The 23,649-nt window shown below is 48.2% G+C and overlaps 1 protein-coding gene across 23 annotated transcripts in view; it reads left to right on the forward strand.

The window, feature by feature from the left end:
- Positions 1-23,649, forward strand: part of Dst (dystonin) — a 290,647-nt gene that overhangs the window by 245,710 nt on the left and 21,288 nt on the right. For all 23 annotated transcript variants that reach the window (XM_048347587.1, XM_048347588.1, XM_048347569.1 and 20 more), the window contains 16 exons: positions 1,320-1,523; positions 3,181-3,412; positions 4,204-4,430; positions 5,407-5,529; positions 5,654-5,755; positions 8,055-8,156; positions 9,909-10,082; positions 10,352-10,507; positions 13,134-13,331; positions 13,653-13,781; positions 16,160-16,321; positions 16,839-16,994; positions 17,131-17,337; positions 19,613-19,732; positions 22,038-22,207; positions 23,126-23,285. In XM_048347587.1, coding sequence (XP_048203544.1) covers positions 1,320-1,523; positions 3,181-3,412; positions 4,204-4,430; positions 5,407-5,529; positions 5,654-5,755; positions 8,055-8,156; positions 9,909-10,082; positions 10,352-10,507; positions 13,134-13,331; positions 13,653-13,781; positions 16,160-16,321; positions 16,839-16,994; positions 17,131-17,337; positions 19,613-19,732; positions 22,038-22,207; positions 23,126-23,285 — 2,622 coding nt within the window. The remainder of the gene's footprint in view (positions 1-1,319; positions 1,524-3,180; positions 3,413-4,203; positions 4,431-5,406; positions 5,530-5,653; positions 5,756-8,054; positions 8,157-9,908; positions 10,083-10,351; positions 10,508-13,133; positions 13,332-13,652; positions 13,782-16,159; positions 16,322-16,838; positions 16,995-17,130; positions 17,338-19,612; positions 19,733-22,037; positions 22,208-23,125; positions 23,286-23,649) is intronic.

The following is a 23,649-nucleotide window of genomic DNA, read 5'->3' on the forward strand; positions in this document are numbered from 1 at the left end:
AGGCAGAGCTGACCTAGTATGTGAAACAAGGTCGTGCCTTGCAGTGTTCTGGTTGTAGCATGAAGGCTGGATGCCCCTCCCGCCTGTGAGTGGGCTTGTGTCCATTCAGTCCTTCCCAAGTGTCTTAAAGCAACATTAGAAAAGCTTTAAAGTCGTTTATTACAGGTTAGTACAGTTAGCAGTTACCAGGTTTCTTAGCAAGTTCTTACAAAAATCCATATGACTGGTTCTAATGGACATTCTGAATAAACTAGTTATGCTTCCATCCTGGGGATTCTTGATGAATGAGAGAAGTTGGGATTGGAAGCTGTATGGTCTATAGTATGGAGATCAGGAGGTGCCGCAACCCAGTCCATGACTCGGGGTGGAAGGGAGGCTCCTTTGCTGCCTCAGGAATGCCAGCCACTTTCCCAAGGATGGTTTGGGCCTTGAGCCAAAGCTCTCACTGTAGCTCCTGATTAGAGGACAAAATTAAGTAACATAATCCTATAATGCGCACACGTTTCCTTTACAAACGATGCTCAACATATAGCTGTGTATTTGATACACTGATTATCCTTGCAACTCCAACATTCAAAAGCAGTGTGGTGTGGATGAGGAGTTCACTCTCAGACCCTTTATCTTGAGATCTTTCCACATTGTAGTTTATGAGCTTCTTTCTGACCTCCCTCCCTCCCTCCCTCCCTCCCTCCCTCCCTCCCTCCCTCCCTCCCTCCTTCCCTTTCCGTGTTTGTTTTATATATGTCATGAATGTCAAAAAGGAGCCCCAAGAGTTAAGCCATTGTCTCTCTAGGGACGTAACAGTCCAGATCTGGTTCATGTGAAATGACTCCTGGCTAATGCTCTCTTCCAGTGTGCTGCTGGTGGTAGGAGGTGCACAACGAGCTAAGACTCACTAGTGCTCAGCTAGGAGCCAATGTGCCCTTTGCAGTGCCCTTTACAGGTGTGACTGCCGTGTGTGGAGCTGCACGCCAGCCTCCCATTCCTGGCACTGAACTGTGCACGCCACCATGTGGAGTCCGGGCCGTCATGCGGCACACATGCCATCGTGTAGCACGTGCCATCATAAGTTATACAGCCATGCAGTGTACATAACGTGTTTGTACATGCCATCGCACATTGAGCGCATCATCATGTGTTGTACGCACAGTTGTACATTGTACACGCTGTCATGTTTGTACACACCATCATGTGTGAATGCTAGGCAGGGGGAGGGTGTTTGTTGAGAGCCTCCTGCCAGCTGGATGCACGGGGGTGCAGGGGCAGAAGCGTGGAGGTGAGACCTCGAGATACTGAGAAGCCTCTTTGGTTTATTGTAGCAACTGCGAGAGCTGATAGCAGAGCACAAGCCCCACATAGATAAGATGAACAAGACCGGGCCCCAGCTGCTGGAGCTGAGCCCGGGGGAAGGCTTCTCCATCCAAGAGAAGTACGTGGCCGCCGACACCCTTTACAGTCAGATTAAAGAGGATGTCAAAAAGCGAGCTGTGGCCCTGGACGAAGCCATTTCACAGTCTACCCAGGTAACCAATGGCGCTGGAAGTGGAACGGGGCTCTCCCTCCAGGAGCCCAGGTAACTGATGGTGTTAGAACGGGGCTCTTCCAAACAGGAAGCATGCAGGGGAGCTGTTCTGGATCTCCTGATTAAATGAATCCACAATATTTCACTTCATTAAACTCCTTTTCTCTCAGAGGTGATAGTGTTTCCTTATGCAGCTTGTGTATTTTTCTCCCTGCTGAAGATATGATGCAAATAACTTGGAATGGCTGTGACACATACCCTTGCTATCACTATCTAGATGTTTAGTTCAGTGTCCACTGTAAGTGGAATATAATATTTGTCATTGGGAGAGAGAAGATGTTGCTATGATTATTAGTAAAATGTTAAGCTGCACACTAGTTGCCCCACCAGTAATCTTAACTACACAGGAGACTGAGATTTGGACGGCCATGTTTCAACACAGGCAGAAAAGTCCACTATACTCGATTTGCAAGATAACTAGCCAAAAACAGGGCTGGAGGCATGGCTCAAGTGGTCAAGCATCAGCCTAATAAGCATGAGGCTCTGAGTTCAAATCCCAGTACCCCCCAAAAATCCAAGAACAAACACTAGCAAAACATTCCTATAAAGGCAGCGAGAAAGACTAAATTATAGCTCAAATAACAGGAAGATTATAAGATTTAAATGACTTTTTAATACAATTTTTTCAGAAGTGAAAATGTGAAGTTACTTTGTAGTTTTCTACTTTTCATTTCTAGTTTTTATTATCAGACATAGAATATTAGATTGGTCCATTATCGATAATCCTGAGCTGTGATTTCCTTAACTAGGACAGTATAGAACTTATGAATGAGCACATTTTTGTAACTGCCTAATTTGTATCTGAATATAATGTGTTGGGCATGAATTAAGTACAGACTTCCAAGATAGCACCAGGGAGGTTTTTGCTTGATTTCATTTTAGATATGATTAAAATTGTCCATGAACTTTATAAGGTAACCTTGAGGGTATCAAAATTATGACTGAAAATGAAGAAAACAATGTTTATGTAGAAAAAATACACAGATTATTTATGATAAAATGTAGCAGCAACTTTAAGGCAGATTCTGGTCTATATGTTCTCTCTCTCTCTCTTCTTTCTCTTTCCTTCTCTCTGTATTTATTTCCTTTCTTCCTTCTTCTTTTTCTTTCTTTCTTGGGCTTGAACTCAGGGCCTAGGTATCTCTGAGAACTTTTGCTAAAGATTTATGCGCTACTACTTGAGCCACAGTTCCATTTTCCATTTGTTTTGGTAGTTGATTGAAGATAAGAGACTCATGGACTTTCGTGCCCCCAGCTGGCTTTGAACTGTGATCCTCAGGTCTCAGCCTTCTGATTAGCTAGGATTGCAGGTATGAGCCATGGGCACCCAGGTTTTCATGTGCTGTCTCTTAATGAGTACATTCAGAGACTCACAAGGAGCTCACCGCACTCTCCACGAGTGTCCTGCAGAGATGCTTACACACATGATGGTGGGCCCGTCTTCATGAGCCGCTAGATCTAGCTCTTCGGACACCCCTATTCAGAAAGGGCCTCAGATTCAGCTCTCTAGCGCGCCGGTCAGAATGAGGGTTTCTCGTATAAAACTCACATTCACATCCTGGATCTTGCCTGTAAATGATCCCATTGTTTCCCCCCAGTTCCATGACAAGATCGACCAAATCCTGGAGAGCCTGACTCGCGTGGCGGAGCGACTCCGGCAGCCGCCGTCCATCTCTGCAGAGGTTGAGAAGGTCAAGGAGCAGATCAGTGACAACAAGAACGTGTCCATGGATATGGAAAAGCTGCAGCCCTTGTATGAGACGCTCAGGCAGAGGGGCGAGGATATGATTGCTAGGTCGGGGGGCCCTGACAAGGATGTCTCTGCCAAAGGTAACCATCTGGGAGCAGGGAAACAACTAGGTATTTGCAACTCTTGACAGGCTAGGTACATATAGAAAAGACAAATCTTTGAAAATGTGTTACTAATGGGGTGTGTTTAGGATGGAAGGGCTATGAGCACAACCCTGGAGAATTTCATTCCTGGGTTGGGAAATTAATCCATTGACAGTTGGTTGAGTATTCTCTGGGCCTTTAAACCAATAGGTGAAAGCTTGAGGCTGGTAAGGCCATGCCTCCAGGAGTTGTGTGTTCTTTCTCATTGCAACTCTTACCTAGCATACGCAGTCCATCCCATAAAGTTAAGCAGTGGCTTAGCCAACCATAGCTAGTCCCGGCAGAGCCATGAGTGCTAAGGAAGAGCAGAGACACAGCAGAAATTCCCGAAGGCTTCAGAAGGAGGCTGAAAAATACATACCCTTCATTGTCACGTTTCTGGGGCTGAACTGAGAGCATCACTGCTGTTCTGAGAGCATAAGGAAATACTCTAACTGGCTGGGATTGAGGCCTCTCTTGCTGAACTTAAAATCAGGTAACCCAGGTCCTCTCTGGGCTCACTTAACGTCAAGCATCCCTGTATCAGGAGCCTCGTTGAGCTGGGGGAGGAGACCGGAGAGTTTGCATTGTCTGACGCTGGCCCCTGGGCCTGAGGTCCTCACTGAACCACAATCTTCCAGGCCCTTGCTGTAGAGTCGGCAGGTGAATGGCGGCTCCCTGTGAGCTGTAGCACTTGCTTCGCCCCTTCACTGTGGTGACTGTTGCTCTTGTTGGGCCATTGGCTCTAGCTGTACAGGACAAACTGGACCGCATGGTTTCTATCTGGGAGGACATCCACATGTTGGTGGAAGAGAGGGAGGCCAAACTGCTGGATGTGATGGAACTTGCAGAGAAGTTCTGGTGCGACCACCTGTCTCTGGTAGTTACCACTAAAGACACACAGGACTTCATCCGCGACCTGGAGAGCCCTGGAATCGACCCCTCTGTTGTGAAACAGCAGCAGGAAGCAGCAGAGGTAAGCCGATAGTTGCACACGCCTGGCAAGAGTTCGTTTGGCAACTACTAGGATTTACTCTGTTAAAATTTGCCTTTTAGAGCTGGCGGTATGGCGCAATAGTAGAACGTTTGCCTGGCAAGCACAGGACTAGAGTTCAAACCCTAGTACCACCACAGTGTGCATACTTGGTTTGGAACGTGGAGGCAATGGGGGTGGAGGAGAGACTGTACCACGCATTTCATTTGGAAGCCGCATGTTAAATGTTAAACCATTTGTCTCGGGTCCCCACTGCTTCTGCCTCATTTCAGGGCCAGGTATCTCTGCTCTTGGCTACGAGTTTAGCCCAAAGTGAGGTGTGTCCTTAGGTGGCCTTGAACTTTGCTGCCCATCGGCTCTCTAGACCTGCTCTTACAGGGTGCTGCTTACAAACCCTCAGAGGCCCTGTGCCTGCCGGATGGAACCCAGACTTCCCAATTCAGCCCTGACTGCCCGACCCGGCCCCGCCTAGCCCAGGCCTCCCTGGCCAAGTCATCACCCTGCTGCTCTTATTACCAAGTACCCTCTCTTCCAAGAGTTCGAAAGTGGCACCCATGCCTTTTCCTGGTCTGTTCCCCCCCCCACCCCCCACTTCAGGGGCAGATGCCACTCTAGCTTCAAGGTTCCATTATAAACCTTTTCTTGGGATGCAGAATCGCCCCCTCTGTTCCTATAATGCTTTCAAGACTGGCTGCTGCTTGTTGAACTGAGAGCCTTGGGGGATAAGAGCCAGGCTTGTTTTCATTCTGTCCTCAGTGCCTGTTAAGTAAATCCTCATACTTATTAAATAAATGTTTGTTGATTGAGTGACTATATATTCAGCCAAGAAATTCCAAGCAGAAGTTAGAAAATAAAGGAAAGCAGGAAGAGAGTAAACAAGGAAATTGGAATGGCTGTACTCTCACCGCCTAGTGTGGCTTTGAGGGTCTGCTAAGGCTGTTGTCTTGTTCTTCTCCAGGCCATCAGGGAGGAAGTGGATGGGCTGCAGGAGGAGCTGGCTATCGTCATTAACCTCGGCTCCGAGCTCATCGCCGCCTGCGGGGAGCCCGACAAACCCATTGTGAAGAAGAGCATCGATGAGGTGCGGCCCTCGCTTTCACCTCCCGACCAGGCTTCCCTACAAGTCCAGACACAGCATACCTGTGTTAAACCTAGTCATGAAGTGGAGTAGTAATATTAAGAGACTTATAACATTTGTATTGTAGCTAAATTCCGCATGGGATTCTCTAAACAAAGCTTGGAAAGACCGGATCGACAAGCTTGAGGAGGCCATGCAGACTGCAGTTCAGTACCAGGATGGACTACAGGTGAGGCCAGTACCGTGTGCCCATCTCTGCCAAGGGGTGGGCTGGGGGGCTTGGGCAGAGGAGGCGGCTGTGGGGCTCCCCCTCCCGCGGTCCCTGCAGAGGGGTGGGGTGGGGGGCCTAGGGCAGAGGAGGAGGGTGCGGGGCTCCCCCTCCCGTGCTCCCTGCAGAGGGGTGAGGGGCCTGGGGCAGAGGAGGAGGGTGCAGGGCTCCCCCTCCCTGCTCCCTGCAGAGGGGTGAGGGGCCTGGGGCAGAGGAGGCGGGTGCGGGGGCTCCCTCTCCCACGCTCCCTGCAGAGGGGTGGGGGGCCCGGGGCAGAGGAGGCGGGTGTGGGGCTCCCCCTCCCGTGCTCCCTGCAGAGGGGTGGGGGGCCCGGGGCAGAGGAGGCGGGTGTGGGGCTCCCCCTCCCGTGCTCCCTGCAGAGGGGTGGGGGGCCCGGGGCAGAGGAGGCGGGTGCGGGGCTCCCCCTCCACGGTCCCTGCAGCAGCTCTTGACTCATGGCCCTATAGAAGACATTTCTGGTCTTTGAGACATATAGCTTGATAAGCTCATCTCAACGTCTCTATACATGCTTCCAGTGAGCTTTGCCTTGAATAGAAATACTTGAATGCTTTTCAAATACAAGGAAGCGTTCCCACACAGTTATTTTTTGTAAATGGTTCAGTACCAGGCAATAAAGTGGAGCTGAGACTGAATTCTGGTACAAGGATGAGTGCACTGAGATGAAAGGAGTAAACACTCTAAAAATACCAACCAGTCTAACTGAAGTCAGAAAGTTGACTGGAAGCCAGTGAGCCCTAGGCACTAAAATAGACCTGGTTCCCAGGCCACCGTGTGGGTGCACAGTGTCTTTTCCACCTGTGTCATTTACTTTAACAGTTGTTTTCCCATTCCTGGAGGTTCTTAGCTCATTAACCATGTGGAAGTTGGCATCGCTAATATCAACAGTTCCCATGTCAGCTGAGCCCAACAGTTGCTATTTCTTTTTTGACATTTCCCAACTTCATTCCGTTCCTACTAGCCAGCACCCTTCTTCCACAACACGAAGCAAATGCTCTCAAAACTCAGATGGGCACAGCCATCTCCCTCTCACTGAGCTACTTGACTTCTGCATTTGTACCAGCATCCACACCACCAGCCACTGCACTTGTGTATTCACACCAGCATCCACACCACCAGCCACTGCACTTGTGTATTCACACCAGCATCCACACCACCAGCCACTGCGCTTGTGTATTCACACCAGCATCCACACCACCAGCCACTGCACTTGTGTATTCACACCAGCATCCACACCACCAGCCACTGCACTTGTGTATTCACACCAGCATCCACACCACCAGCCACTGCGCTTGTGTATTCACACCAGCATCCACACCACCAGCCACTGCACTTCTGCATTTGTACCAGCATCCACACCACCAGCCACTGCACTTGTGTATTCACACCAGCATCCACACCACCAGCCACTGCACTTGTGTATTCACACCAGCATCCACACCACCAGCCACTGCACTTCTGCATTTGTACCAGCATCCACACCACCAGCCAGGCTTTATGTCAGCGGAAAGGGTTTCTGAATTTTGGAAACATGAAAAAAGTACTGCAAACAACACCTTACGGTCACAGTCTCCCTCCTGTGAAAACAAAAGCAAACAGAAGCCCCTGTGTGTGCAGGGCTGGGCTGGGGGTGAGTCCCTGCGGTGTCCTCCTTAGCTGCTCCCAGGTCAGACACCATGCTCACCATGGGCCGCCCAGGGCGTGGCACACTTGGTGCCACTCCCGTGTGATTGGTCACCTGTGCTCCATGGCTACACAGTGCCACCAGATGTCAGATGCCCCAGGTGCTCAACGAGCCAAGGTTTGACCACTTCCTAGGTTACCATGTCGCTCTCAGGCAGGTTTAAGGTAACCTAAACATACCAGGTATTTTCCAAGAGTTTTCTGCCCCTCCCAAATGGTCTGGCAATTTCATTGAAGTACAGAATAATTTTGTTACGTGTTCAGTACTTGAAAAACTGAGCCTTTGTAGAAGAATTATTCCCTATCAAGAATGAGGAAAGTAGGGGATTGGCTGCAAAGCAGAATAAAGATCTCAATGTGGCTTCTATGTATGGTGTTAATATTCTAATAACAGTAAAGATGCATACTTAAAAACGTAGAGTTAGAGCAATAGCTATTTCATATTTGGGACAACTTTTGTTATATTGCTGCTTTTGTGTAGGTGGGCCTTAATTTTTTATACAATTGCCATTTTCTATAACTCAGGGCATATTGTGGTACTTTTATCTGTGTCTTTCAGGCAGTCTTTGACTGGGTGGACATTGCAGGTGGGAAGTTAGCATCGATGTCTCCCATCGGAACAGATCTCGAAACCGTAAAACAGCAGATTGAAGAGTTAAAGGTACATGTTGGGGCCTAAGTAATTTATCAAAGCCTTCCTTGCATTTTTTTAATTGTTGAGTCACAAGATTCCTTACATAAATTGATTTATTTTACATAATTGAAGCATCACATTTTGATTTTGAAATGTGTTTAATACATTGCCTATCTAGAATGAGCGATAGAAAAGTACCTGATCCTTAAATAAAAGAAGTAAAACACCGATTATTTTCTTTGCATTAATACCTGGTTACTATTGAAAAGTCAGACAATCTGAATAAGTACAAAGAAGCAGCTCCTCTTAGGCCCGAATGTCTTCTTACCTCTCAAATACCAGATAACCTCATGTTGAGAACAGAGTGTATGAGAGTGTGTGTGTGTGTGTGTGTGTATGTGTGTAGGGGGTGAGCATAGGGAAGGGCCCTATTTCAATGATTCTGTGGGGACTGTTTTAGCTGGCTTTGTTGTTTAGTGTACAGTCACATTTTTATTTTCTGTGGTGTGTGCTGAGTAATTGGCTTAGTCCAGCAGTGCAGAGGACTTCCCTAGTTGCCGGTATTTGTTGGTTGTCTCCATCCTTTCCGTCTTGTGGCTGACCGTCTGCTCTGAGCCTCCTGACCCAGTGATCATTTAGGGTTGTGACTTTAGGTTTTCCTTCCTTGGGCTTCATACACGGAGACCTCTTGTCAGCGAATGTACTAGATTCTTATGTAAAATCACTGTTTGATACTAAAACAGTATTTTCATCTCAAAATATGGCTGGAAGTCATATTGAGAAGTACACTTTTCCTTTGAGAATTTTGCCATTACCATGATTAGACTGTCTTGCTTTGACCTTGCCTTTCGGGTGGTCAGCGCCAGATGGACTCGCGTCGGGGTTCTGGGTGCTGGGCCCCTCTCCGTGGCTTCCACGGGCAGGCTGGGTGGCCTCACTCTGGTGGAGAGGTGGAGGCTCGCTCTCTCTCCCACCTGCTCCACTTCCCCACCGAGTGGCCGCAGGAAGGCTCTCTCTCGTCTCCATGCGTCGTCCTTAACTGGAGCAAAACATCATTTTTCTTTTAAGTTGGTAGAGAGTAATTTGAACTTAGCAAATGCTCATTTTTCTTTATTATTTTTTAATTATTACTATCATATGTTTAATGAGAATGAGAGACTGCTTATCCATTAATTTTTTATGATGGCAGCTTCAAATAAATATTTTATGAAGAGGATTTGTGATAGGACAGTTTTCTGTTACAGTCAGCCACTTCCTAACCTCTTGGCTGGCTAAGGAAAGATTAGGAACAACATGGCAGTGATGGAGGGAGCCCCAGGAGAGGGAGAGTAGCAGCAGTGGGTGAGGCAAAGAAATAAGTACTGAGAAATGTAACACTGGCGTGGGAAACAGCGTGGGGGAGGCAGAATGTGTACGCGTGTGTGCGCGTGTGCGCGCACGAGGTGGAAAAGACTGAGCCTGTTAGAAGCAGTGCCTCTTGGGTTTCATAGGTGTTCACAGATGTTTTCTTCCCTCTGATTTCAAACAACACTTTTGAAAACACACAGGTATTTGAATTAAGGTCAACCTTAAGGTTTATTGGTTTACTATAAAGAACAAAAATGAAATGCCAAAACTATACAGACATCTTTCCACCAGATAAAATGGAAGTACCTTTCCCCTCTTCTCATTCTAGCTCTTTATTCCTCATGACCACTATTTAGAATAAAACACTAACTCAGTATATTATTGTCTTAAGTCTATGGATTTAAAAAATGCCCATATACTTTTTTTCAATAGCAATTTAAGTCAGAAGCCTACCAACAACAGATAGAAATGGAAAGACTGAACCATCAGGCAGAACTTCTGCTGAAGAAAGTGACAGAGGAGAGCGACAAGCACACGGTGCAGGACCCTTTGATGGAGCTGAAGCTGATCTGGGACAGCCTGGATGAGAGGATTGTCAGCAGACAGGTGAGCGAGGAACCTCGGACACCTGGGGAAAATGCTTGCTTGAGTCAAGTCAGGCAGTTACTCCCACTACCACAGCACCCAGAGTCTCTTATTCCAGTCGTACCCTCCCTGGCTGTGCCATGCTGTGACCCCAGCGAAAATCAAGTGTGGAGAGACGGTTAGGTGCCATGGCCCTGCTCAGGGGTTGGGCGGCAGGAAGTGCTTGCTTTCCACCCTTGTTCTGCTGACATGCCTCATGCATGACGTCCTTCCTCTCTGCTCTCTTCCAGCACAAGCTGGAGGGCGCGCTCCTGGCGCTGGGTCAGTTCCAGCATGCCCTGGATGAGCTGCTGGCCTGGCTGACGCACACTGAGGGCTTGCTCGGTGAACAGAAGCCAGTCGGCGGGGACCCCAAAGCCATCGAAATCGAGCTGGCCAAGCATCACGTACGTTGCTGCGGGCACATCTGTGGTTCTTTCTTCCCTGTGCTTTTCTGGGACCACCAAGTTGGGTTTTCAAGTTCAGGACCACAACAGAAGTTCACGTCTGACATTTATAGTCAGCGGTTAATGTGCTTAAAACAAACACTTCTTATGAGAGGATGATCAAAATATTTTCTCATGGTTCAAGGCACTTATCAAACACAAGAAACAGGGAAACCAGGGACTAAATTTTAATAGGGCTAAAAGGCAAACACTGAGGATTTAAGAGCAATTATCTCTGCCCCTGGATTAATGTCACCTTGGATTATGTTTGAAGTTGTTAGGGAGACCTACCGTGTCCTGGGCTCAAAACACGCTCTACCATGGGTTGTAGCCTTTCTGTGGTCACACAGCTCCGATTTAGCCTGTTTGGCAGATTCCACCCATGTCTGTCTGTTTCTCATAGTAAAATTTTTTTTCTGTTTCAGTATTGCCTTTATTTTGACAGGCTACTTGTATCATACCTTTCTAAATCAGTTTTGAACTATTTATTACATGTAAATTTTTTTATAATGTATCATGCCTTTCATTTGAAGCTTGAAAGTCTTTGTTGAGAAACATGCACCATTATACCTGCTACCACTTTTGTGGCCCGTGGTTGATGTTTTTAGCAAATCACCCTCAACCCTTGAGTCATCTGACTCATGTGAAGGTTTTTGCACAGTGGTGAACCTGCTAATCCACATCTCTCATAGACTTTTAACATTTACATTAATAGTCCTGAACCCTAGCCATAAGTAAGTTTTTCTTGATAAGCAAGTAGAAGATGTCTTTTGGGCATTTAGGTTTTAGGCATTTAAGGCCATGACATACAATCTCTATTCTTGCCCAACTTCTTTCTTACTTTTTCTCTACAGTAATTGTTCCCTAATGTAAAATGTTCTTCCTTTTCGCCTGGTTCTGTCTACATGAACAGTCATTGCCTGGCTGTATCAAATTCAGAAATTTGCATTTCTTTTGTACAGTGTTGACATAGAAACCTGCCTCATTTTTCAGTGGCTCTCTTGTGCCTTTGTGTAGAGTAGCAAGGAGTGGCCAGGCTAGCTCTCGTAAACGCCAACTATGCTTATTCTCATCGTATGAGCTTATAGGTGCACTTACATTTTCATTAACCTGGCAGTTGTCTGTAAAGTAGCCTGCATCAGTGATCATCAGAGGCGGCCAGAAAGAGGCACCTGACCCCAGTTATTCTGGCTGGAGATCTGTGGGGTGCTTTTAACTCTCGCTACCTCTCAGTCTTTGGAGTAGCTCCTTTTTACTTTTCTCTTTTCCTCCCATTTCTCTAAAGCTGTAAGTTAGAGGATTTAAGTTTCTCCAACTTAACTGTGGAAAGAAAGGAGGGAGAGCAGAGAAGAGGGAGGGAAGGAAAGCCAGAGCTCCGGCTTTCTAGTGGGATTCAAGACCATTTAAAAGGAATTACATAGAATTATCCTTTAAAGTTGGATAAGAACTATTGAACCTCTTGAGAAAGTGGTTTTTCCTGGGGACACCTCAAGGTGCATGCCTTCTGTAAAGGTGACTCCTTGCACCCTTGGTAAGGCCCTTAGAAAGCGCTGTGTAACCAGATGGCACAGAAAATGAGTCAGAGCTGTCAGAGAAACAATGCCCCTCAGTGGCTTCAGGTTCTCTGAAGTCCTCCCGGTACAGATGGACTGCCCTTGGTGGGTGAGGTCCTCCCGGTGCAGATGGACTGCCCTTGGTGGGTGAGGTCCTCCCGGTGCGGACGGACTGCCCTTGGTGGGTGAGGTCCTCCCAGTGCGGACGGACTGCCCTTGGTGGGTGAGGTCCTCCCGGTGCGGACGGACTGCCCTTGGTGGGTGAGGTCCTCCCGGTGCGGATGGACTGCCCTTGGTGGGTGAGGTCCTCCCGGTGCGGATGGACTGCCCTTGGTGGGTGAGGTCCTCCCGGTGCGGATGGACTGCCCTTGGTGGGTGAGGTCCTCCCGGTGCGGATGGACTGCCCTTGGTGGGTGAGGTCCTACCGGGGTGGATGGACTGCCCTTGGTGGGTGAGGTCCTCCCGGGGTGGATGGACTGCCCTTGGTGGGTGAGGTCCTCCCGGGGTGGATGGACTGCCCTTGGTGGGTGAGGTCCTCCCGGGGTGGATGGACTGCCCTTGGTGGGTGAGGGGATCCATCAGGCCTCTCTTATTTATTTATCTATTTTATTATAGGATTATAAGGAACTCTTACTTGTATTAGGAGAGGGATTTCTCTGAATGTAGCAGGTAATTTTGGCATGGCTCCACTGAGTGGGGAAAAGGGAATATTTAAGGCTATTTTTTCCCCTTTCAGAATTTATATGCCTTAGACTTGAGATAATTTTTAATTTGAAAATGAATACACAGGAGTGAAACCTATTTCTTAATTATCTTAGAAAGGAAAATTAATTTCAATGGAAATGATCTCTGGGTACTCAGTGCCTGGTCCTCATGGCCGGTCCGGGGGACCCAGCCGCTGGACACATCTCAGAGAGCCTCCGAGTTAGAGTCACTCCTTCAGAGCCGACACGAGCTCTGGTGAGACGTCGCATCAGAATGTGGCACGGCCACCTGGTCCCCTGGCAGTGAGGACACTGTCTGAACGTTTCCAGGTGCTCCAGAACGACGTGTTCGCCCACCGGTCCACCGTGGAGGCTGTGAACAGGGCGGGAAAGGAGCTTGTCGAGTCCAGCGCGGGCGAGGAAGCAAGCAGCCTCCGGCACAAGCTGCAGGGTCTCAATCAACGCTGGCAAGGCGTTTTGGAAAAAACCGAACAAAGGAAACAGCAGCTGGATGGTGCTTTGCTCCAGGTGAATAGAGAGTAAATCTAGAAGCTCCTATAGCAGGCACACCCAAATAGCAGGGATTTCATTTATTGGCTCACAGATGGCAACTTAATTTTATACCTGGAGGGAGGAATAAAAATAAATGGGATAAAGCGCGGAGCAGGAGAGGAGGGCGTGTCTCGGGTGCTTAGTGTAATGCTCTTATTTCCGAGTACTCGTGGGGAGGAGGGCAGGCAGGGCAGGCCCACCGGCCTGGCTGAGCCCGCAGGTGCCCGTGGGAGCCTTGTTTTCTGCTTGAACGTGGCAGTGTTTATGGCCCAAACTTAAAATCTCCCATCTCGTCAGGCCAAAGGTTTCCATGGTGAAATTGAAGATTTGCAGCAGTGGCTGACGGACACGGAGCGTCACCTGTTGGCATCCAAACCTCTGGGCGGCTTACCAGAAACCGCCCAGGAGCAGCTGGACCTCCACATGGTACGTATGCCATCCCTGCCCTGCCCGCCGCTGGCTGACAGACAGCCGCCGTGTGAGGCTCTGGTGCTGCAGGAATAATAATAGAGAAGATGAAATTAAGAGACACGGTTTTGGGGCTGGGGATATGGCCTAGTGGCAAGAGTGCTTGCCTCGTATACATGAGGCCCTGGGTTCAATTCCCCAGCACCACATATACAGAAAATGGCCGGAAGTGGCGCTGTGGCTCAAGTGGCAGAGTGCTAGCCTTGAGCAAAAAGAAGCCAGGGACAGCGCTCAGGCCCTGAGTCCAAGCCACAGGAGTGGCCAAAAAAAAAAAAAAAGAGAGACACGGTTTTACAGCTGCGACCACCATGTGTTAGTGCTATAAACAACATCGCGGAATGATTAAAGTTTTCAAGTGAGATCTTATTCTTTATTTCAGTGGCTAATGTGTGACCGTGTAAAAAGGGGTTTTAGAAGTGTAGACATTGTGATAAGTGAGCCCTCTCACACAGAGCGATGAACTTTGTGTAGTGGTGGTATTATAACAGTGTATAAGTTATGGATTGTTGAGCCTTGAAGGAGGAAGAAAAATCATCATAGCAGGCCAGGAATGGTGGTGAATGCCTGTAATCTCAGCACTTGGGCAGCTGAGGCAGGAAAATTTCAAGTTTGAGGCCCCACTATACTACATGCAGTGAGACCAAAATAAACAAAAAATCAGATTGGACTTAAAACATTGCTCAGCTATGATATTGTCACCTGTTTTCATAGAAAACTGGGAAATATGTTTTTATCCTGTTTGTCTTGATGGTGATTTTAGCTTTAGCTTGAGCTTCTCACCTGTACCAGACATGGGCAGAATACCACACTTCAGTATCACCGTCCAGTCAGGAGCATGTCCCCGTGGACTCTTCCCACCCAGAATCGCACCACTGTCAGCTGTTTAGAATGAACCTTGAGGGGCTGGGAATATGGCCTAGTGGCAAGAGTGCTTGCCTCCTACACATGAAGCTCTCGGTTCAATTCCTCAGCACCACATATATGGAAAACGGCCAGAAGGGGCACTGTGGCTCAGGTGGCAGAGTGCTAGCCTTGAGCGGGAAGAAGCCAGGGACAGTGCTCAGGCCCTGAGTTCAAGGCCCAGGACTGGCCAAAAAAAAAAAAATAGAATGAACCTTGAGGGTGGCTCAGATGCCTGCCTTGCAAGCACGAGGCCCTGAGTTCTTACCCCAATGCCACCAAGAGGGAGAGGGGGAAAGAAAAAGAAGGGAGGGAGGGAGGGCGAGAGGGAGGGAGGGAGGGAGGGAGGGAGGGAGGGAGGGAGGGAGGGAGGGAGGGAGGGAGGAAGGAAGGAAGGAAGGAAGGAAGGAAGGAAGGAAGGAAGGAAGGAAGGAAGGAAGGAAGGGCAAACTTAAAACTGGCTTTCTTTCATAGAACTACAGACGGACATTAAATTTATACTATAGTTGATTTATATTGACATTGCCCATCTATATTGGTTCATCTCGGAAAGCTCTAAGAGAAAACAATCTTTCAGATTTCTATTTGAAGCAGGTTATTTTTTTAAAGTGAGAAGAAATTGTAAGATTTTAAGGTATAATGGAACTGTTCTGGCATCAGTGGTAATAGTCACCCACCTCTGTGAAGGTATTAAAAGCATTGCGTTACATACCTTAAAGCAGTTTTTATGCTATGTGAGCCTTGGCTCAATTCTTAACATTTTAAAGCTGAAAATTTTAGTGTGGCAGAGGACATGTGAATTTTCAGTGGGAACCATGATCCTCTGACCACATTATAGTTGAATCAGTGACAAAATTGGTCTTTCATTGAAGTTGTTTCCTTGATCTTAAATTCTGAATTTAAGTAGAACTCTCTTAGGTTCTGCAGGAGATGCACATGCATTCCAGCTGTGCTCTGCTAACTTGGGAGTCTGGATGACAACTTGAACCTCTTGCTGAACTACCCCGCTGCCTTCTGACCTTGCATGCTCTCTGAGAACAGGATGAAATTATACCATAGATATCATGGTTGTACATGGGGGATGTTAAAAGAGCGACTCCGTTTACACAAGAGACATTGAGCTCAGAAAGGTCAAATAACTTGTTCAGGGTCACAGGGCCACTCAGTCACTGCTGAGAGTGACCCCTTTCTTTACAGCGTGTGAGTAAACGTGCTTCCAACCTTAGCAGGCAGCATCACTGGTTGCAGTAGCAGCATTTCTGAGGTTTTTCAGAGGTCAGGTTATCACAGAGGGGTAAATGTTGTCTCAGTGGGATGGAAAGTGCTACATCTGTGCGTTAGCGCTGTTCTGTGGGTTGGAAGAGGAATATGTGACAAGGGGCTTGGATATCCCAGAAAAGTAGAACTCTTTCAAATTGTCCAATGCCTCCACTTAGGAAGTCTGCACCGCCTTTGCTGTTAAAGAAGAAACGTACAGGAGCCTGATGCAGAGGGGCCAGCAGATGCTCACGGCCTCTGCAGAGACGAACATTGACCAAGACTTAACTCACCTGAGAGAGAAGTGGGAGTCAGTGGAGACCAAGCTCAAGGAGAGGAAAGTATGTGCTCCAGCTGGTGTGACAGGACCTGTGTGTGTGCCCCGACTGTGACAGAACCCACGCGTGTGCTCCAGCTGGTGTGACAGGACCTGTGTGTGTGCCCCGACTGTGACAGAACCCACGCGTGTGCTCCAGCTGGTGGGACAGGACCCATGGATGAATGTTAGCTTTTCCTTTTTCAGTTTCTGTTTAGTAGATACAGATTTATTGTTGTTGTTAATTGCATAAAAATACAACTTGGCACATATTAGGCATTTTTAGCAGTAGCAGAATGCTCCTTCATAGAGGAGGGGTCATCCCAAGCAGTTTGATTTTTCCAGGAGTTGATGTGAAGCATGTATTTTTGTGCAAGCCCTTGCACTGATGAACTGGCTAGTGCGGGTGTTGTGTACGCAGTGTTGGGCTAGGAATCTTCCAGAGAGAGAGAGAGAGAGAGAGAGAGAGAGATTCTACCTCAACCAACAGTAACCCAGCCTCATGGGCCTCAGGACTCACTGCTGCCCGACTGTCTCCACAGACGAAGCTGGAGGAGGCGCTCAGTGTGGCGGTGGAGTTCCACACCTCCCTGCAAGACTTCATCAACTGGCTCACGCAGGCCGAGCAGACCCTAAACCTGGCTTCGCGGCCAAGCCTCATCCTGGACACAGTCTTATTTCAAATCGATGAGCACAAGGTATGTGGCAACTCACAGGACCCTGGTGATTCTGCGTCTCCAAAAACAACATGTGATCTTCATTATACCAGAAACATGTTAAAGATCAGACTGGTTTCCCCCTGTTTCTAACTATGTCCTCTTTTGCCTGGCAAAGGTCTTCGCCAATGAAGTAAATTCTCACCGGGAGCAGATTGTAGAACTGGACAAAACTGGAACCCACCTGAAGTACTTCAGTCAGAAACAAGATGTCGTCCTCATCAAGAACCTCCTGATCAGTGTGCAGAGCCGATGGGAGAATGTGGTCCAGCGGTTAGTGGAGAGGGGGCGGTCCCTGGATGAGGCGAGGAAGCGGGCCAAGCAGGTAATCCGCCCTTACCAATCGCTCTCTGACGTGGCATTAAACGGCATCTGGCTCTACGGAAGTGTGGAGCCGGGCTGGGTCTGGTGGGATCCTCGGGAGTGGGCCGGGGTCTGCTGGGGCACTCGGGAGCTGCTTCTCTCTGAGGGTGGTGGTGTAGCCTTTTGTTTGGGGCTCCAGGCGCACAGGACTGAGGCAGAATGCTGTTGTTCAGGCAAGCATTCCAGGGTTGAAAGCAAGCCCCGTGGTGGCAGAGGCCTTGGCACTGCCAGGTTGCATTCTCATGGGCTTGGCGCCGCAGATCTCCTGTGGGGAACAGGGACCAGTGTCCCCGAGGCCCCAGAGGCGGGCCTCCGGAGCAGCGTCCAGCTCTGGTGCTGCTGTCTTGGGAGTGCAGGGCATTCCTTTGGTGTATTTACAGCAGCATTTGTTGGCTTTACAGAATTATCAGTGCAGGCCAAGAGGCCTGCCTCCTGTCCTGTCAGGTCCCTGGTGACTCCATGGCTCACGTGGCCTGACGGGGAGGAAAACTTTGCCACCCCCGCAGCAACTCCAGTTGTGAGCGTGGCAGCGCGCTCTCCACTCGCTGGTGTGGTGCAGCCTGCAGTGCAGGCATCCCGGGCTTGCAGAGGTTTCGCCTCTCTTCACTGAGTTTTTTTGGTCTCATTTATTTAACTGTCTCTATTAGTCTTTCTGCTGTTTCCACACTGCTAGGTAGGATTGTCTCCTTTTGTGGCTTCGGAGTAGCCGTGAGTGTGGGAGCAGCAGTAGGACCCACGTGGCTGAGCCAGCCGCCTGATTGCCGGCTGCCAGAGCTTATGACCTGCATTCGGAATTTCCAGTGCCTCCCCTAGCTGCTCCGTCCTTCCTCTCCTCCTTCTTGCTTGGCTCTGGGCTCGAATGTCATTCGTCATAGCACTCAGCCTTGGGCACTTTGTGGGTCTGTCCTGACTTGAGCACTTTTTACATGGGGTTGACTTGCACTGTGGGAGGATGGAGAGCAGGTGCGCAGGCCTCTGGGGAGGGCGCAGCGCTGCCAGACGGTCGCAGGGCCACACCCACCGCCTGCTGTTTACTAGACATGGATTTCACATGGATGTTTCAGCTTTTTTTGGTTAGGTATCTCTTCATTTAAATTTACGAATAGGCCAAGTAAGAAATAACTACTTACCAATTTCACAATTTGGTATCCAAAGTTAATGCCCATAGGTTGACATATAAGGTGAATAGAAGAGAGACAGTGACTGAAGTCAGATGGATACTGACCCACCCAAATACTTTGCATGTTCAAGGTGGCAAAGAGAATTACAGTTTTCTTGTGTATACGTAGTCAGTATGTGAGACATAGTAGATCATTGGAGTATTTGAATAGCAACAATAAAGAGGTTGGGCTCTTGGTAGAGATAAAATAGCAATTAAAAAAAAAAAACAATTTATGCCAGGCACTGGTGGTTCATGTCTGTAATCTTAGCATCTCAGAAGCCTTAAGATCTGCGGATCACAGTTCCAAGCCAACCTGAACAGGAAAATTTGTGATACTTTTCTCTCTAGTTAACCACCAAAAAGAAGTGGAGCTATAACTCAGTCTTGAGTGAAAAAGCTTAGGGACAACACCCAGGCCCTGAGTTCAAGCCCAGTACTAGCACAGGAATTTTAAAAAGCAATTTTTGAACTCATGCTTTTCATGGTTCCTTTTTTATTAACAAAGGAGTTAAACACCTTATAAGTAAACCTTGATCTGCCAAGAGACAACAAAAACAATAACAAACAAGCAAATTTTTAGAACTCCTAAAACAAGAACTATTTCCCTGTGAAAAGCAAGGGAAGGGAGTGAGTGATCTCCTTGGAGCCTGCTCCTGTCTTTATGGAATGAGTGACCACAGGGGCTGGGACACCACAACACCTTCCACTCAAACACTGTCAAGATGTAGTGTAACTTGTTCTTTGTTCACAAAAGCGTTAATTTGTTTGTGCCAGGGAAACTTGGAATTAAGAATTTTCAATATACCCATGTTCATTCCTGTTTAAAAATATGCTATTTGGGGAGAGTGTTATGCATATACCTACAAAATTAAGAAAAAGGAGGGAAGGCGGTGAGTAGGAGAGGGATGGGTGGGAATGATGAAGGGCATGACCTTGACCCAGACCTATTGCTTTCATAAGCTGTTAAATGGCAACTCCTTTGTACAACTACTTAAAGATAATATAACTATATTTAAAAAGTATTTCAAGGATAGCCTGAATTTTTTCTAGACAGAGCTATAAATTTCTTTCACAGTTCCATGAAGCTTGGAGTAAACTCATGGAGTGGCTGGAAGAGTCGGAGAAGTCTCTGGATTCTGACCTGGAGATCGCAAATGATCCAGACAAAATAAAGACCCAGCTGGCCCATCACAAGGTGGGTCTGCCATTCAGAAATGCACGTCATCTCCTGTTATCTCAGCCTGTGTTTCCAGATCCACTCTGAATTCTTGCTTGGCTGTGTATTTATCGCCAAAGAATAGCTGCCCAATGTGAACCTGTATTAAGTTTAAAACATTTACTTCTAGTGACCATTCCATTAACAATTCCAGGGTATATTGTTAAAGCAAAAATCATAGTATGTTGAAATGGGTCCCTTCTGGGGCTGGGAATATGGCCTAGTGGCAAGAGAGCTTGCCTTGTATACATGAGGCCCTGGGTTCGATTCCTCAGCACCACATCTATAGAAAATGGCCAGAAGTGGCGCTGTGGCTCAAGTGGCAGAGTGCTAGCCTTGAGCAAAAAGAAGCCAGGGACGGTGCTCAGGCCCTGAGTCCAAGGCCCAGGACTGGCCAACAACAACAACAACAACAACAACAAAGAAATGGGTCCCTTCAACCTAAAACCGAAGTGAAGCATTAAGGTTTTGCTGTAATTTTGCACATTGCCATTTAGTTTTTCACAGCATCTGTCTGTCTTCTTCTAATTCTCTCCTGAGCAAATGCCACTGGAAGTTGTTCCTGTAGTACAAGGGCAGCAGTCAGAGGCCATAGCATGCCGCAGCCTCTGGAGTCGGAGGACAGCCTGGGCACCACCCAAGGCCTCAGCTGAAGCAGAAACTGATGGAGACTTTGTCAGATTATTGTGTTCGGTTATTAGATGATTTACAGTGTTTTTGAACAGAGCAGTGGGAAGACTTTCACTTCCTAGGAATTGGTAGCAGTGCGTGTACACAAACCCTCTCCCACCCTCGGGGATACACTGTGGCTTCTTTGTGGAGACTTGGAGCACATAGTGCATTGTTATTCCTTTAGCAAGTTTTCCCTCTGTGTTCCCTGCACTCAGCCTCCGCAGGGCGCTCTCTCCTCCTCTCCCTCTCCAGAGCCGTTTGGGTGAGGGTGTGGGTGAAGAGAGAGTGGTTTCTGTGGCAGACTTCATGGCTTGGGTTTCTGCATGTAAATCAGTGCTCGAAACAGGATCACTCTTAAAGGCTGGAAGAATCAAGATGCTTTAAGGTGCTTTCATTTCAGAACATGGTAGCAATTGTCTTCAGGCTGGGGGTCCCTAGAGGTCTTGCTGGAAGGGAGGGAGGGGAGGGGAAGGGGCTGCCAAGACCTTGCTCCTGGGCGGGAGATGGCTGAGGGTGCCTCTTGCCACCGCGGCGTCTGCCCACGAGCGGCTGCATCCAGTGGTGGAAATGGAGCAAACAGCTGCACCCACCCACCTTGAGGACTTCGTCTCTGATTTGACTCTGGTGTGACCTCTGTACTTCCTGCACCGTGAGCTGCCTGCAAAGGTGACCCTTGCTTCTTCTCATCCTGAGGCAGTGTGCATCGTAGCAGTCCTCTCTCCTTTTTTCTACTCTTGTGTTAATACTTGTAAGTGCCTCTGACAGATGCTAATGAGAGACCTACAGAAGCAGGGTCTGTGCCCTGTAAGTGTCTGATTGTTAGAATAACTGTCGCCTCCCCCACATTATATAAATGTAAGCTGCACAAGTGGGCCAGGTCCTTAGGATGCAAATGCAACAAAGCATGGAAGCCACTGCCTGATCCTAGGACAGTGGGCCTAGCTACTTGGGATATCAGTGGGCTCCACAGCCAGGGAGGGAAGCAGCAGCCCGAGCTTCCCACGTGCTGGGAGCACACTAAGCAATCAGCCTCCGCGTGAAAGTGCGCTGTCCTCTCATCCCTGTCAGGGACAGAATTCCATCTATCATTGTGAGTCTCCATGCTGGCAATGAATCTGTTTGACAACAACAGTAAGACTACTGACTCTGCCTGGGCCTGTAGTTACTCATAGACGATTGACCACATCCCCTCCAATACGCCCCCCCCCCCCCCCACAAAACAAAACAGAACAACACACAAACCTTGAGATTTTTAAATGTTCTAGTATAGCTATTGTAGTTTTCCTGGTTTGTATCTCCAGAAGCCTCGAGCATGGGTCCAGAATTCCTCAAGGCAGAAAGGGTCATGATATGGAGTAGGGGTATTGTGTTGGTGGCCTAGTAATTACTCTTGACAATAATAAGTGCTGTCAGAATCAGTTGGCTGGTTAAAAAAAAAATTGAGTCCTTGAGTTTGCGAGTCTGAAGATTCCCTTCTGTGCGGGCATGTCCTGTGTGGAATGCGTGCTGTCCTGTCTGGTGTGATTCTCTGATGTCTCTTTTTGTCAGGACTGCATTTGTTAGGGATTCCTCTGGTGATGCCCTTTTCCTGCTTCTGGTCTCATCCCTGCAGGAGTTTCAGAAGTCCCTTGGTGCCAAGCACTCCGTCTACGATACCACCAACCGCACAGGACGCTCCCTGAAGGAGAAAACGTCGCTGGCCGACGACACCCTGAAACTGGACAACATGCTGAGCGAGCTCCGGGACAAGTGGGACACCATTTGTGGGAAGTCTGTGGAGAGGTTCGTGGCCGCCGGGGAGCGTGTTCACCTGGGGCTCCCGTGGATGTGGGGTGCTGTTTGGAGGGACCGTCCTCCTGGGGACCGTAAATACTGCTGTTGCCCGGGACCAGCCCTGGATGCTGCCTCACACCCCGTCCAGGAGCGTTGCCCTGCGCCATTCCATACCGCAAGCCACTCCTTTGGAGGGCTCTGTCCCACCCGCCCAGGCGGCCACTTCAGGAGGCCCACCCCGCGTGGACCCTACGCTCATCTGGTGCCTTTCATGCGCATAGATCTCGTCCTATTTTTGCCCCTGACTTTTCCAGTACCAAAATCATGCATCCTCTTTATAATGCCATGAAATTACTTTCATCTAGGACATTCTTTAAAAAAAGGGAAAGTCTAGTGATAGCAAGCAGATCAATGCATGTGTGGGGCTGGGGGGGGGCGGGGTGACGATGAAGAGGTGTTCGGAAGATGGACAGCTGTCTCAGCCTTGGCTGTGGGATGCAGGCATGGATCCACACACACAAAGTCAGAGAGCCACTGGCACACTAAACACCATAGGATGGGGTGGGAGGCCTGGCCCAGCAGCAGAGCACCCAGCATGGGGAAGTCTTGAGTTCAAACCCCAGTGCTGGCAGTCAGGTTTGTGTCTAATCACTTCAAGCCATTTTAAATAAACTTTTTTAAGGAACAAAAAAACCCAACATATTTTTATGAGGAAACTTGAAGAATCTATGGCTTCCAGCCTACAAATAGACTTTGTGCATTTGCACAGTAAAACAGAAAGCTTGAGACATCGAGCAGAGAAATGTGGTGTTGGCCAACATCAATATATTGTTTTTATTCCACTCAATTTAAATGAACTTTAGTAAGCAAAGTCAAAGGGTAGCCTTTCTATGACCAAGACTCAATTTTCCACCTTGTTCTCTCTAGACAAAACAAGCTGGAGGAGGCCCTGCTGTTTTCTGGGCAGTTCACAGATGCCCTGCAGGCCCTCATTGACTGGCTGTACAGAGTGGAGCCCCAGCTGGCAGAGGACCAGCCTGTCCATGGAGACCTTGACTTAGTGATGAATCTGATCGATAATCACAAGGTATCAGCACCTGGGACGTCGGTTTTTGATCTTGTTGGTGGGTTACTCTGAATACAGGGGGAGATTCACTGGTTATGACGAGGGAGGACACGTTGTGTTCCAGCACCGTCAGTGTTTGACTAAGTCTGCCTTGAGCAGAGTCAGGAAACCAGACCTAAAGGGGAAGGGGAAATTGTTCATTGTATCAGCGAGTTTCTTGGGTTGTAAATTGCCATATCTAGAACATTTCAAGAACTTGAAAAGAGATTTCTTTCCCTGATGCTTTCAAACATGTTTCAAGAATGTTTTCCTGTCTTTATTCATCTAGACAGTTACATAGTAAGTCTTACAATCATTTCTATAGTGACCTGGAACTAGGTCATTG

The sequence above is a fragment of the Perognathus longimembris genome, chromosome 6 (assembly GCF_023159225.1).
Source record: "Perognathus longimembris pacificus isolate PPM17 chromosome 6, ASM2315922v1, whole genome shotgun sequence".
Classification (NCBI taxonomy): Eukaryota; Metazoa; Chordata; class Mammalia; order Rodentia; family Heteromyidae; genus Perognathus; species Perognathus longimembris.